This window comes from Magnolia sinica, chromosome 17 (genome assembly GCF_029962835.1).
Source record: "Magnolia sinica isolate HGM2019 chromosome 17, MsV1, whole genome shotgun sequence".
Classification (NCBI taxonomy): Eukaryota; Viridiplantae; Streptophyta; class Magnoliopsida; order Magnoliales; family Magnoliaceae; genus Magnolia; species Magnolia sinica.
The window spans coordinates 44,456,817-44,470,656 of record NC_080589.1 but is presented as its reverse complement, the minus strand read 5'-3'; the positions used below and the strand labels follow the sequence as shown (position 1 = coordinate 44,470,656).

Sequence of the window (13,840 nt, the reverse complement as noted above, 5' to 3'; positions counted from 1 at the left end):
TTTTTGGAACCAAAGTTCTTTTGTTCATTGCAATAATTCCTTGTATGCCATTCGTAGGTTCTTGAACCCAATTGGCATGTGATGCACAGTAGACTTCTAACGACAAAGACCATAGATGAGGTCTTCTCATCCTTCTCCTACTTTCCTCTTCTTAAATGTACTTTATTTGCTATATGTAGGGGCTTGTTTGGATGTGACTCCCAGTAATGGTTGGTATGGAGCTTTCGGCTAAAGCTCCCCGCTTTGAGTTGGCATTGGTGTAGAAAACAAAAACTATAAGCTGGATTCCTTCTTCCTAAATTTCTGGTCTGAACCAATAGAGTGAGACAAGAATATCTCAATACATATTTGTGTAGAGTCCACCCCATCTGCTGCTGGAAGTGGAACATCCAAACACGCCCTAAAAGAATAGACTTTACTCATGGGTGATGCATGACAGGTTATCCAACACCACGATTTTTTCCTTAAAAAATGTCTGAAAGAGTGCCTGCTTCTCTTGCCTCAACTTCTTAAGGTCAGGAATTTGTTCGCTTGTCTAATGGATATGAACAGTGTATCCTACTTCATTACAATTCAATCCTTATTTCTTGAAATGGAAATCAAATTCATTGGGATCATCTAAAATTGTGTGTTGCCTTTCAACAGCAACAGTATTTGTTTTGATTAAAATCCATCTTGTTAACTGAGTGCCTTAAGACTGGGCTGATTAATATTTTGTTGGCTTCAGGGATCCCATTTGCTTCATTCAACATCTGTTGGCGTCAGCCATAAAATAGATGTGGCTGATTTTTATGGATGTCGTCTCATCCCAATTTTGAGGACATGACTTTCCATTTTTTTTTTTAAGGGTCTTTCTTGTCTGATTTTCAATCGATGCAGGAGCATGAGAAGGAAGAAGCCCATGTGGAGGAGGTGATAGGACAGATGGAGGGCAAGGAAGACAAGCCTCTCGCTAAGGCTTCTAGACAAGTTGGAAAGAACCTAAGAAAGAACAACACCAAGAAAGCTAATGGAGCAGATACTGTTGTTGAATCTGTAGCATCAGTTAGTACTACAACTGAAACTGGTAGGCATCATTCTTTTCTGATGAATAAAAAATCATCTTTGTCAGTAAACCAGTGTTTGGACATACACGCCAATCGACAACATAGAAATTGAAACCTGATTGGCGAACGTACACAACAATCGGCAGCATAGAAATTGAAACCCAAAATGGGTGGATTGTTAGTTACCATTTTTTTCCCATCTTGAAGATTTCATTCATCTCAATGCATGTTATCTTTTTCTCTCCATAGGACATGTTTCTGAGGGGGCAAAACCCAAAGGCAGGGGAGCTCCGAAGAAGGCTCCTGCTAGAAAGGTGTGCTTGTAAATCCTGAAACTTCTTATTTCCCAAGTATCTCCCTATTTTTGTGGACTTCTCATTGCCTTTTTGGTTTGGGTCTTTCAGCAGAAAATGCCGACTGTCGTTGATAGTGAAGAGGAAGATGATGAGGTGCTCGAGCTGAAAGAATGACTGGCAGCGTATAACATTGATTCTCCTTCAGATCAAACAGGTATATGATCATCCATGTGCAATAAGCTTTTGGATCAAAGCGAAGCTGAGAATAGGGTGTTAGTTGATTGCAAATTGATAACCAGTAGATGCACATCTATGGAGTTTTCACTTGCAATTGTTGAGAAGCTATTTGGCTGCGAGAAGGCATTGGATCTTACTGTTAATAAGAACTTTAAATAGACATATAACTATTATGTTGGCATTGTACTTTTGTGAATGGAAATGAATGATTGTGTTTGATTAAATAAACGAATGATTTTGTTTGATTGAATGAATGAATGATTTAGCCATGAAGTATTTATCTATATTAGCTTATATGAGTTATCAGGGTATACTACAATGGTAAGAGTTGCCATTACAAATTAATTTTTTTATAGTAATAATAGGCATTAGCTACGGCTATTAACTGTAACCCTTTGTTGAAAACCATAGCTCTTGCTAAACATAGCTTTTTACTACGGTTCTCATTCTACTTTTAGCTACAGATACAATCTATAGCTGTATATAATTTAGGGCTATGGACAAATTTGCTACGGATTTAACCCGTACCTATAGTTTAATTAACTATGGATATTAACTGTAGCTTTGTATCTAAAAACCGTAGTTGTTGCTAATTTAAGCCTATTGCTATGGTTCTTGCTCAACTTTTAGCTACAGATATAATCCGTAGCTGTAAATACTTTAGCGCTATAGAAGCAACGACTACGGATTTAATCCATATCCATTAACTCTATGGCTACAAATTGTATCCGTAGCCATAGCTTTTAGACCTATGGCTACGGCACCAAAGGCTACGGTCGTGCTACAGATCTTAACCGTAGCCATAGGCTTTTAGCTATGGTTTTTATCCGTAGCCTTTGCCTTGTTTTCTGGTAGTGATAGAGCATGAGACCAAAAATCAGCTAGATTGAAGGGTAAAGTGGACCACACAGTAGGAAACATGGAGATTAAATCACATGTGCTTCCTATGGTGTGGTCCACTTAGGCCTTTAATCTACATTATTTTTGGGATGATGAGGTAAAATAATTTATTAAAATTAATGGACGGAATGGATAATGCAAATGCATCATGGTGGGCCCCACGGAGCCCCTGAGAGGACCGTCCACGGCCATTCCCAAATTTGAGCGCGTGCTCAAAACAAAGCCACGCCCAAATGTCACCCTATTTCTTTGTCTCTCTCTCTCACTCCATACCCTAACCCATCCTCTCATCCTTTCTTGTTGCAGACGACGACCCATAAAAGCTAGCGTGCTGAATCTAGTCCATCCAAACCCAGCCCTAACTTTCCATCCTCGCCATCCAATATCCCCGCACCGATATTGTCGGCATCTGAGTCACATCCCCACCGATCTGACACACATGGCCGGAAACTCATAACCCTAAAGAAGGAAGAAAATATTCTGCATTTTGATTCTTCTTCTGCTCCATCTTCAATCTCTATTTTTTTCTGTCGTTTTCCCATTTTCGGATCTTGATTTAAATCTGTCATGAGAGAGGGAGATATGTACGTCCCTCTACCGCAGGGCTCTGATCGGGGTGCCGCGGGAGCTCCGGACACTGCGGTGCTGAGGATTTACCAGGCCTGTAAAGGCAGCAATATATTTTTCCTTGAGGGGAGGTTTATATTTGGACCTGATGCAAGGTCTTTGTTGCTGACCATATTCCTCATTGCTGCACCTGTTGCAATTTTCTGCATATTTGTTGCCAGAAAACTAATGGACAATTTTCAGGGATTTTGGTTTGACATGATCTCAAGTCTGTTGGTCATGGTTGATGTCATGAAGTGATTATACAATTCATTCCAATGTTAAAATTTTCATTTTTGGTATTTATGTGGCTCTCAAATGCTACGCATGAACTTGTGGTTGTGATCAGTTACTTCATCATTTTAACATAAACATCTCTTAAGAACTCATCATTGCATTGTGATTGTTCCATTTTTTTTTAAAGGGCTGCAAAGAAGATGAAACCCAAGGTTGGAATCTCAGTTCCCTAAGAAAGATGTTTCCAAAGACAAGCATTGCCTATCTTTAAACAAAGACTTTTAGGGAGCTTGCTAGACTTTGCTGCCAGGGAACTTCAGGTCCAGGTAATTGTCATTTTTTAAAGCTCATATTGGAATGCATTGTTCAAATACTCACCCTTTTCATTTTCTAGAATTGATTATGTCAGTGTTTTGTTTAAATTAAGGTGTTTGAATGTGCCACAGTTCCGGGTATGGATTTTATTTTAAATTTCTTCCCGACTTTCATTCAAAAGAAAGCCAAGTCACATCTAAATGGAATCACAGGTTCGTATGTTGGAGTTCTAAATCATGATCGACTGGCTCTTTTCTCCATCTAACATTACCATTGTTTGAACATCGGTTATGTTACGATTGTATTTGTAGAACTATTGTCTACCCCTGTAACATGATATAGGGTTGAGGTGGTCCATTTCCCAAAAAAAGGGTTGTATTGGCCCGTATTGGTGTTGATGTGAGGGCTATAGAAGCTGGCTGATACAACCATAAAGTCCACTTTCCCAGTTACAACTCATGTGATGTCAAAGATGAAAGGGAGGGGGATTCAAAAGGAACCTGGTTGTAGTTCAATCGAAGTGAACATTGAGATCCTAAAATATTTAAATCTTACTTAATATTTCTCACCAGTGCAATTGTTTTTGTTGCAGAATACCTTGGATCACTGCTTAGAGTTGACCAATGGGCTGTATGTATTTACTGTAGTTGGATGAACTTGTGTAATCAGCGGATACATGTCGATTGGATCGGTATGTGGCTTCTGAGAAAGCTGGGAGGTAACCCATTCATTGAGCTTCTAGACTCTCATATTTCATGCATTTAGATGATGTTTTCTTGATGCATTTTATGCTTATGTTTATTTATTTATTCTATTTTTATGTTCTTAGCTCATGGGTTTGTTTTCGAAGCCAATTTCATGTTCATAATGGTGTGTTGAATCACTAAGAGCCCCAATTCTTTATGATGTTTTTGTCCTTCTCTTGTGTAATATATTTGCACTTTGGGTTTCTATTTTGATGTTTTTCAGCGCATGGGTTTTCTTATTCTTTTTTGTTGGAGCTTTTTTCTTGATGAATGGATTGGAAATGTATTTTAAATTGTATAAACAAAAACTTGCAGTTCCTCAGCCTCAATTTGAGTCACATACACAAATTCAGTCTGCCCAACAAGTTTCTCAAACCTAGCAGGTTAAGACTCAGCTCAGGCAGCAACAGCTGATACAACTCCAACAACAGTCTTTTATCTTCATCGGTCGGTAACTTATTACACATTCTTGTATATGTCAAAGGTTGCTATTGTTCATTGTGTAACTCTTGCAAATTGGTCACCATGCATCAAAGGAAGGCAGAGATATCCCGCCATTCCAACGCTTTCATCGCATTACCAGGTTCTATTCTTCTTCTCTCAATAACCCATTTAATCAGATTCCTAAAGCCTCCAGTTTTCTTATTTCCTAAATCACCATGTAATCATTGACATTTAAGTAAAAAAGAAGGGAAAATTAGTTGAAAGCGACAGAACAAAGCTTGTTTTTTCAACTAAGGGAATGAATTGTGTTAAAATGTGGTTTACTGTTATTCCCATGGATGCCATATTGCATGTTAGTATCCTTTTCTTGACAATGTTGTTATGTTGCTTTCATTTAATGCTTGGGCTTTTGTAAAACTTGTCCATTGCAAGGGGCTGTTTGGATTGGTGGAAATGGAAAATTAAAAAGTAACCAAGGAAAACATCCATCATTTTTGTGTTAAAATAAGCTCTTTGCGGATTAAAACACTCGATTTAGGTGACTTTATGGACAGGTTAGAAAACATCACTGTAAGCTTAGGAAGGTTTCAACGGTGGATATTATTCTCTCAATTGTTTCATGTGGTGTGGTCTTTTTTAGCTATGGATCTGCCTCATTTTTGAGCTGATTCCCTGAAATAGGCTGGCAAAATGAATGGACAGAATGAATGAAATACACACATAATGGTAGGGCCCACGGAGCTTTGACATCAGCTAGCTAACTAGTGTTGAGGTCAATAGCCAAACCATGGCTTGTCAATAAGCCATTGGCCTTTCCATTGTATTAAATGAGAAGACATGCACCTACCATCTCAACACCCTTTAGGAATGGACTGTGAATGTGGGACTATATACACTAAATAATGCTATATACACTATCTGCCTAACATCCATCGCACCGAGATTATTGACAGAAACTTGTTGGTTTTTGGATATAATGCAGGCACCATCATAATGGCAGATGGGAAGCAAGGATAGGAACTTGACAATGGCAGATGACAAGCTAAAGAAGTCATTGGAGGATGAAATTCATTTTCTCAAGGGAAGGGTTTTAGAACTTGAAAGTGATCTTGTGTCAAAGTCCACAAAAGTTACATCTGCAGTTTCAGGGAAAAAAGAAGCTCTATCTTCTGCATTTACTGAAATTGATCGTCTGAAGGAAGAAAATTCTGTAAAAACGTGAGCATTATTGCATTATATGGAGGGTGTTTACTGTGTTGGAGTGTATTTGTTTCTTGCACATGAGGGCACGCCTTAGTTGTAATTCTTATGATAGGTTGAGCAAAGTGAAGTATTGTTTATTTAGAAATGTGAATGTGGGATGCATTGTATGATTTGATTGCTATTTGTAATAAATGCATAGTTTTTTTTCCTGATTGCATTTTATGTACTATTCCTATTAGCATTAAGCTTAGATGAGTTATCAATCACAGTAGGTTCTTGCAATGGAAACAGGCATCATTATTACAATTTTTTAAAAAATAGTTACGAATTTTGGCTGTAGCTATTGTTCTGAAAACCGTAGCTATTGCTAACTATAGCGTATTGCTACGGATTTATGCACTTTTAGCTACTGATATTATCCGTAGCCGTAGGTACATTTCGCTATAGAAATTATAGCTAATGCTTTTTTCCGTAGCCAGTGATATCGACTGCTACGGATCTGATCTATAGCTATAGTTATATTTCACTACAAAAAGTATAGCTACGGCCTTTATCCATAGCTAGTGATATCTATGGCTACGGATTTAATCTGTAGGTGTAGCTACATTTCGCTACAGAAATTATCGCTACGGGTTTTGTCCGTAGCTACAGATATCTATTATTACGGATATAATCCGTAGCAATTGGTTTTTTGACCTTTAGCTACCCCACCAATAGCGACGGACGTGTTATGGATTAGATCCGTACCAAAAGGTGTTTAGCTATGGTTTTTGGAGGTAGCCTTTGCCCGTTTTTCTTGTAGTGATAGTAATGTACTAGAGGACTGGGAAGGATGGCTTTCTGGGGTTCAACTCTTGTTCAAAGAAGGCCCGGTGATGCAGAGACCTCAATCCTCCAATCGAGACATCCGAGAAATTCCAGAACCAAACTATGAGGAGGCGCAGATATTAGAACCAGGGATAACCACACAGATGAGATGTTCGCAAGAGCCGAAACCAGAGCAATTGAGTTTCCTTCCCTGGAAGACAGGGTCCCAGAAGTTGAGGGGAATTTTATAGGGTGTTCAAAAGACAATAGTGTCATCAGTCCCCTCATTGCGAAAAGGCTGGCTCACCATGCGACTGTTAATGATGAAAATGGAATAGCATTATGAGTAGATATTGTAACAAGGGAGGGAAATACTGAGTCCGAGGTTTCTGATTTGGGCAGCAAGGCTGGTAGGACCGCCTCCATTCCAACAGTGTCTATTAGAAAAAAAGGGAGATTAACAGGATCTCTCTTTAAAAGGCAAAGCCAAAGAATTCGAAGCATCCATAAAAGGGCCGAGGAAAAAGGATGGGTGTCTGATGTGTAGCCTTCTTTCCTAGAACGTGAGAGGGGTAGGTAATGCGCAAACTACCCGCCACACGAGGCAGCTAATTAAGAAGAATAAGGTTTCAATTCTTATGCTTCAAGAGCCAATGATTAGAGCTTCAAAGAGGGAGGTCGTGGCAGCAAAGCTGGGGTTTTAGTCTCACTTAATGGAGGAAGCGACTGAGGGCCGCATTTGGATCTTGGCTATCCAAGGCATCTAAATCCAATCTGTGTCAGCTTCCAGACAATGTGTTTCCTGTTTGGTAACTATCGAAAATCTTCCTCCTGTGATGATTTCAATGGTTTATGCTAGTTGCAATAAGGACAGTAGGAAGGACTTATGGGATGAATTAAGGACGATCTCCTCCATTGTGCCAGGTCCTTAGATGGTTTGCGGGGATTTTAACTCCACGATTCGCATAGAAGAAAGGTTGGGGGGTGTATCCTCTTTCATGGAGTCGATGCATGACTTCATGGAAGCCATAAATGATTCATGTCTCATTGATGTTGGATTTAATGGATCCATATTTACATGGTGTAATAATAAGGCTGACGGGGCCCACAGATGGGCTAGGCTTGATAGATTGCTAGTTAATGTACCTTGGATGAGTTCACTTCCGATGTTCAAAATTGATCACCTCACAAGATCATTCTCAGACCACTCTCCGATCCTCTTGACCTTTAGGGCCTATTTGATTTTCATCGTTTCATCGGGAAAAGGTAAATACCCTGGAAATGGGTGATTATTATTGTTTCGCCTGTTTGAATATTCACGGGGATTTCACTTCTTAGAAACCGGTTCAAAAATAGTAGTGGCCATTTTAGGACCCCATCTTGATGTATATCATATGTCTGTTCCGTCCATCCATTTTATCACAACATTTTGAGATATGAGGAGAAAAATGAGTTAGATCTAACACTCAACTGGCTCATACCAAAAGAAACAATAGCCCCAAGAAGTTTTTAACGATAAGTACTTAATTTACATTTTTCTATGGCGTGGTTCACTTAAGCATTGGATATGCCTCATTTTTTGGCTTATATAATAAATTTATCTGACATAATGGATGAACGGTGTGGATATATGATATGCATCATGGTGGGACCCACAAATGTTTTACAATATTTGCCACTTTTACCTCCAAAAAGTAGGCCATCAAATCAATTACGGGGAAGTGTGCGGCAACTACGGAGGGAAATAATTATTACCATTTACCTGGGTATTTCCCATTTCTTTGAAAAACAAACAGGCCCTTAAGGACGACAGTGCCGACTTCCCTCAGCCCTTCCATTTCCAACGAATGTGGACCACCCACGACGACTTCAAAAGGGTTGTTAAGGAAGTCTGGGATGCTGAAGTGGCAGCTGCTCCTTTGTTCAAAGTGTTCATCAAGATGAAGCATTTAAAAGGGCTCTTAAAGATTGGAATAAGACTGTATTTGGGGACGTCCACAACAATGTGCAAATGGCTGAGGATGAGATAGCCAAAGCTGAATTAAACCTTATTCACTCTAACTCTGCCGCCAACTTGGACAAGCTGAATGTAGCCCAACAAAAGCACAAGCTGGCTGAATTTCAACCAGAGTTATTTTGGAAGAAAAAAAATCTAGAATTAGATGGTTGCAAGAAGGGGATAGGAACTCTGAGTCAGTTTTGGAGAAGCATAAAAAACAGGTGATCGACAAAATCAAATCTCCATCAGGAGAGCTTCTTGAAAAATGTGAGGACATAGGACGGGCGGCCGAGGATGACTCCACGGTTCTTTTCTCCTATGAAGACAGGGCATCGAATGGGGCTATTTTATTGTCTATCCCGAAGATCATAACGGAGAAGATAAACTCGGATCTGATGAGTCCTATCACGATTGAAGAGGTGAAGACAACGGCATTATCCATTCGATAGTGCCCCTGGGCCGGATGGATTTGGAGGTGCTTTCTTCTCCTCATGTTGGGACATCGTTGGAAATGATATTTTCGAAGCGGCGAAGGATTTTTTTTGCAGGAGGCCCCATTCCAAGAGCATTCCAATGCACCAACATCTGCCTCATTACAAAGAAGGTAAGCCCTGAATCCATTGTAGACTATCGTCCTATTAGCCTATGCAATGATATTATGAAGATATTTTCCAAGACCGTAACGTCTAGATTAGCCCTTATCCTTCCCTCCATTATCTCAAAAGAACAAGGGGCTTTTGTGAAGGGCAGATATATAGCGGAGAACATTTCAATCGTGAGGGAAATGACTCATGATCTGGATCGCAAAGTTTTTGGAGGGAACATGATCCTTAAATTGGATATGGAAAAAGCTTATGATCGGGTAGAATGGCCTTTCCTAACCCAAGTGCTTCAAAGATTCGGTTTTCATCAAGGGTGGATTCATCATGCCCATCATTGTTGGATGGGTAGTTGGTTTTCGGTTCTCATTAATGGAAGGGCCTTTGGCTTCTTCTTGTCATTTAGAGGCTTACAACAAGGGGACTCGCTCTCTCCCTCCTTGTTCATCCTGGCAACTGATGTCTTTAGTCGGGGAATCTGCAACTTGTCCTATCAGGAGCCTGCCAACCATTCAAACTCTGACACTTTTGTCCCATGCTAACCCATTTATTTTTTACAGATGATGCGATATTGTTCTCCAATGCCAGGCTCGCGACAATTCGCTCCTTGCTTTCCTTAATCAGGGAATATGAAGAGGCGTCAGGCCAGAAGGTGAATGCAAGCAAAACATCCTTTATTCTTTCCAAGAATGCGCTGCCTAGTAAAGCCTGGAGAATCAAAACTATTACTGGTTTCAATCAGGCCACTCTCCCTTGCACCTACCTCGATATTCCCCTTTCTAAGGGCAAAGTTTGGGCTCCTTTGTTGGTTCAGCTAGTCTAGAAGGTCCTGGGTAAGATAGAGGGCTGGAAAACAAGATATCTCAATCCTACTGCCAGACTAACCCTCATAAAGCATGTCTTATCTAGCATTCTAATACATACTCTGTTAACAATTAATGTCCCCATGATAGTTGTTATTGTATGCGAACTCAGCCAATCGCAGATGCTAATCCTAGCTACCACCGAAATCAATGCAAAGATTTGCTATCCTTTGTCAGAGGGCGTGCTTTGTATAAGAAGCATGATCGATATGATGGAAGCTTGTAGAATTAAAATGGGTAGAAGCTTCCTAGAAGGGAGGTCCCTATGGGCGAGACTAATGATGGCAAAATATTCTAAGAGCTCATTCATTCTTCTGGTATGAATTCAGCAGTTAATTCCACCGTATGGAAGGACATTTCCAAATCTCTCCCCTTTGTGATCACCCACTCCAAATGGCTCATTGGCAAAGGGAGAGTTAATTTTTAGTCTCAAAATTGGTCAGGTGATGGTTTTCTCGCTTCAATAGTGACGGGGACTTTCTCCCTAAAACCACTATTCAGTCGGTTTTGGAAAACCCAATTCCATTATCTGACGAGAAAGATGTGTTGGCTTGGGACTTGACTTCGTCGAGCAGATTTTCTTTAAAGTCTGGTTGGAATGGTATTCGGCATCAGCGGCAGAAGGCTCTTTGGATACGGTGGGCTTGGAATGAGCTCTTTGGATACGATGGGCTTGGAATGAAGTGCTTCCCCCAAAAATTGGTATGTTTCTTTGGAAGATAATGCATGCAGCTATCCCTATTGATACAGCTGTGCAGAAATCAAGTGTCAATCTTGTATCCAGGTGTGAATGTTGCTCAGGGGTCTATGGGCCTGTGAATGTCAACGGCAAGCTCGTTTATGGTAATGATCAGGGGATCCATTCCTCCCAATCTTTCGGCACCTTGCAGCAGACGATTGACATGTCAGGCACCTCAGTTATCTCTAGTCCAGATGGGATGCCCCAGTCCCAGGTCAATCTGCTCTCAGCTGTCCGGATCAGACATGCAGCTGGCCCCTCTATTCCTCTGTCCAACGAAGCAGGGGTGCCTAGCAGGAATTTCCAGTCTTCCCCAATCACTGACGCTCCTGTTGCTCCTCTACAGCTACTGATGATAAATCAACCCTCCGTTCAGTCGCTAGCAGATCCTCCTCTCCCCCCCAGCTTACGCAGTGGAGAGTTTGGACCACATTCTCTGTAATGGGATCATTGCTTCCGAGGTTTGGGCTTTCTTTCATAGGATTTTTGATGTCCCAGTAATCTGGGATTAGACCATCTAACAAAAGATTATTTTTTGGCTCTCTCGGGTCTCTTCGTCCTCTCGTCTCAAGTATCTCTTGGGGCTGGCTCCGGCACTTATCACATGGGAGTTATGGCTTTCTCGCAATGCGTCGCGGTTCGAAGGGGTCAAAATGTCTACCTGCGCGGTTATTTCTCGAGTGTTAAGATGGATTAGGGAAATTGGTAATCTCCTACTAACCAGCAAATCTCGGTCCTTCAAGACTCGGTTTCCATGCATGCTTTGCAGTTGGATGATGGCAGGGGCCCCTCTGAAGAAGCTAGCTCCTCAGATTGTCAAGTGGAACAAGCCGAATCAGGGTTGGTTTAAGCTAAATGTTGACGGATCCTCTCATGGGAATCCGGGGGAGAGTGGCGAGGGCGGGGTGCTTAGGGACCCCCTAGGTAGGGTCATTTTCGCCTTTAATAGGTACTACGGCCTATCCACAAACACGAGCGCGGAGTCCCAGGCTATGCTGGATGGCATCACTTTATGTAGTAAATTGGGGTTCTCCCGAATCATCGTCGAATCAGACTTGAAGGTAGTGGTGGATGCAGCAGATGGCCCCGCGTCCCACTGTCCATGGAGTATCTGGTATAGGTTGGGTGCTATCCAGCGTTTTCCTTGCAGCCTAAACCTGACATTTAGGCACATTTTTGGTAAAGGAAATTCTGTGGCTGATGCGTTAGCCAGGTTGGCGTCAGAAGGCTGTCCTAATTCCTTTTATCGCTCTCAGTCAGACTTACCTTGGAGGATAAGAGGTCTTGTGGTCCTAGACAAGGCGGGTCTGGGAAATCTGTGTCTATAGACCCTTTTGGTGCTTTTGGTTTTTTCTTTTCGGTCTTCTTTCGGTCTTTCGAGTGGACTCGGGGAAGTCCTTCTTGTATAGATCCCCGGATTTGCCCCTTCTTGTGTGTTCTGTTTTTTGGGTGGGTCGGTATATGATAGGTGTGTCTCCTTTTCTTTTTGTTGGAGCCAACCCGAATGGTTGTAATCAGTCCTCTTCATTAAATAAAATTCCTTTCTTTGAAAAAAAAAAAAAAAAAAATAAAAAACTTGAGTTTTGGATCTCCTTTCACTACAACAAAAAAGGGTATAGCGGGCTTTGTATCAGAAGCATGATCGATATGATGGAAGCTTGTAGAATTAAAATGGGTAGAAGCTTCCTAGAAGGGAGGTCCCTATGGGCGAGACTAATGATGGCAAAATATTCTAAGAGCTCATTCATTCTTCTGGTATGAATTCAGCAATTAATTCCACCGTATGGAAGGACATTTCCAAATCTCTCCCCTTTGTGATCACCCACTCCAAATGGCTCATTGGCAAAGGGAGAGTTAATTTTTAGTCTCAAAATTGGTCAGGTGATGGTTTTCTCGCTTCAATAGTGACGGGCCCTATTCCTCCTCAGCTCCGGGATGTATTGGTCAGTGATATTTTCGCCCATGCTCGCAGCCCCGTCTGACATCTCATTCAGGATATCCTCCCAGAATCCACTATCCAGACTTCGTCGAGCAGATTTTCTTTAAAGTCTGGTTGGAATGGTATTCGGCATCAGCGGCAGAAGGCTCTTTGGATACGGTGGGCTTGGAATGAGCTCTTTGGATACGATGGGCTTGGAATGAAGTGCTTCCCCCAAAAATTGGTATGTTTCTTTGGAAGATAATGCATGCAGCTATCCCTATTGATACAGCTGTGCAGAAATCAAGTGTCAATCTTGTATCCAGGTGTGAATGTTGCTCAGGGGTCTATGGGCCTGTGAATGTCAACGGCAAGCTCGTTTATGGTAATGATCAGGGGATCCATTCCTCCCAATCTTTCGGCACCTTGCAGCAGACGATTGACATGTCAGGCACCTCAGTTATCTCTAGTCCAGATGGGATGCCCCAGTCCCAGGTCAATCTGCTCTCAGCTGTCCGGATCAGACATGCAGCTGGCCCCTCTATTCCTCTGTCCAACGAAGCAGGGGTGCCTAGCAGGAATTTCCAGTCTTCCCCAATCACTGACGCTCCTGTTGCTCCTCTACAGCTACTGATGATAAATCAACCCTCCGTTCAGTCGCTAGCAGATCCTCCTCTCCCCCCCAGCTTACGCAGTGGAGAGTTTGGACCACATTCTCTGTAATGGGATCATTGCTTCCAAGGTTTGGGACCACTTTCACAAGATTTTTGATGTCTCAGTCATCCGCGACCAATCCATTCAGTAGAAGATCAATTTCTGGGCCTCTCGAGCCTCTTCTTCCTCTCGTCTCAAGCATCTTCTGGGCCTGGCTCCGGCGCTTATTGC

The 13,840-nt window shown here is 41.7% G+C and overlaps 1 protein-coding gene across 6 annotated transcripts; it reads left to right on the top strand.

Annotated features, from left to right (window-relative positions):
- The first annotated feature begins 3,577 nt into the window (after nucleotides 1–3,577).
- Nucleotides 3,578–6,247, top strand: LOC131231668 (uncharacterized). 6 transcript variants are annotated; one of them, XR_009164503.1, is made up of 4 exons: nucleotides 3,578–3,648; nucleotides 4,230–4,328; nucleotides 4,699–4,966; nucleotides 5,810–6,247. XR_009164503.1 is itself a non-coding variant. In XM_058227947.1 (4 exons), exons 2-4 carry the CDS (start codon nucleotides 4,314–4,316, stop codon nucleotides 6,047–6,049), a joined length of 336 nt encoding a protein of 111 aa, XP_058083930.1. In that variant the 5' UTR covers nucleotides 3,665–4,140; nucleotides 4,230–4,313; the 3' UTR covers nucleotides 6,050–6,247. The 6 variants fall into 6 exon arrangements, 4 of the variants coding, with proteins under 4 accessions (XP_058083930.1, XP_058083933.1, XP_058083929.1 ...); XM_058227947.1 differs by lacking the exon at nucleotides 3,578–3,648 and adding an exon at nucleotides 3,665–4,140 and having other exon boundaries at nucleotides 4,868–4,966; nucleotides 5,828–6,247; XM_058227950.1 differs by lacking the exon at nucleotides 3,578–3,648 and adding an exon at nucleotides 3,665–4,140 and having other exon boundaries at nucleotides 4,868–4,966.
- The last annotated feature ends 7,593 nt before the right edge of the window (nucleotides 6,248–13,840 follow it).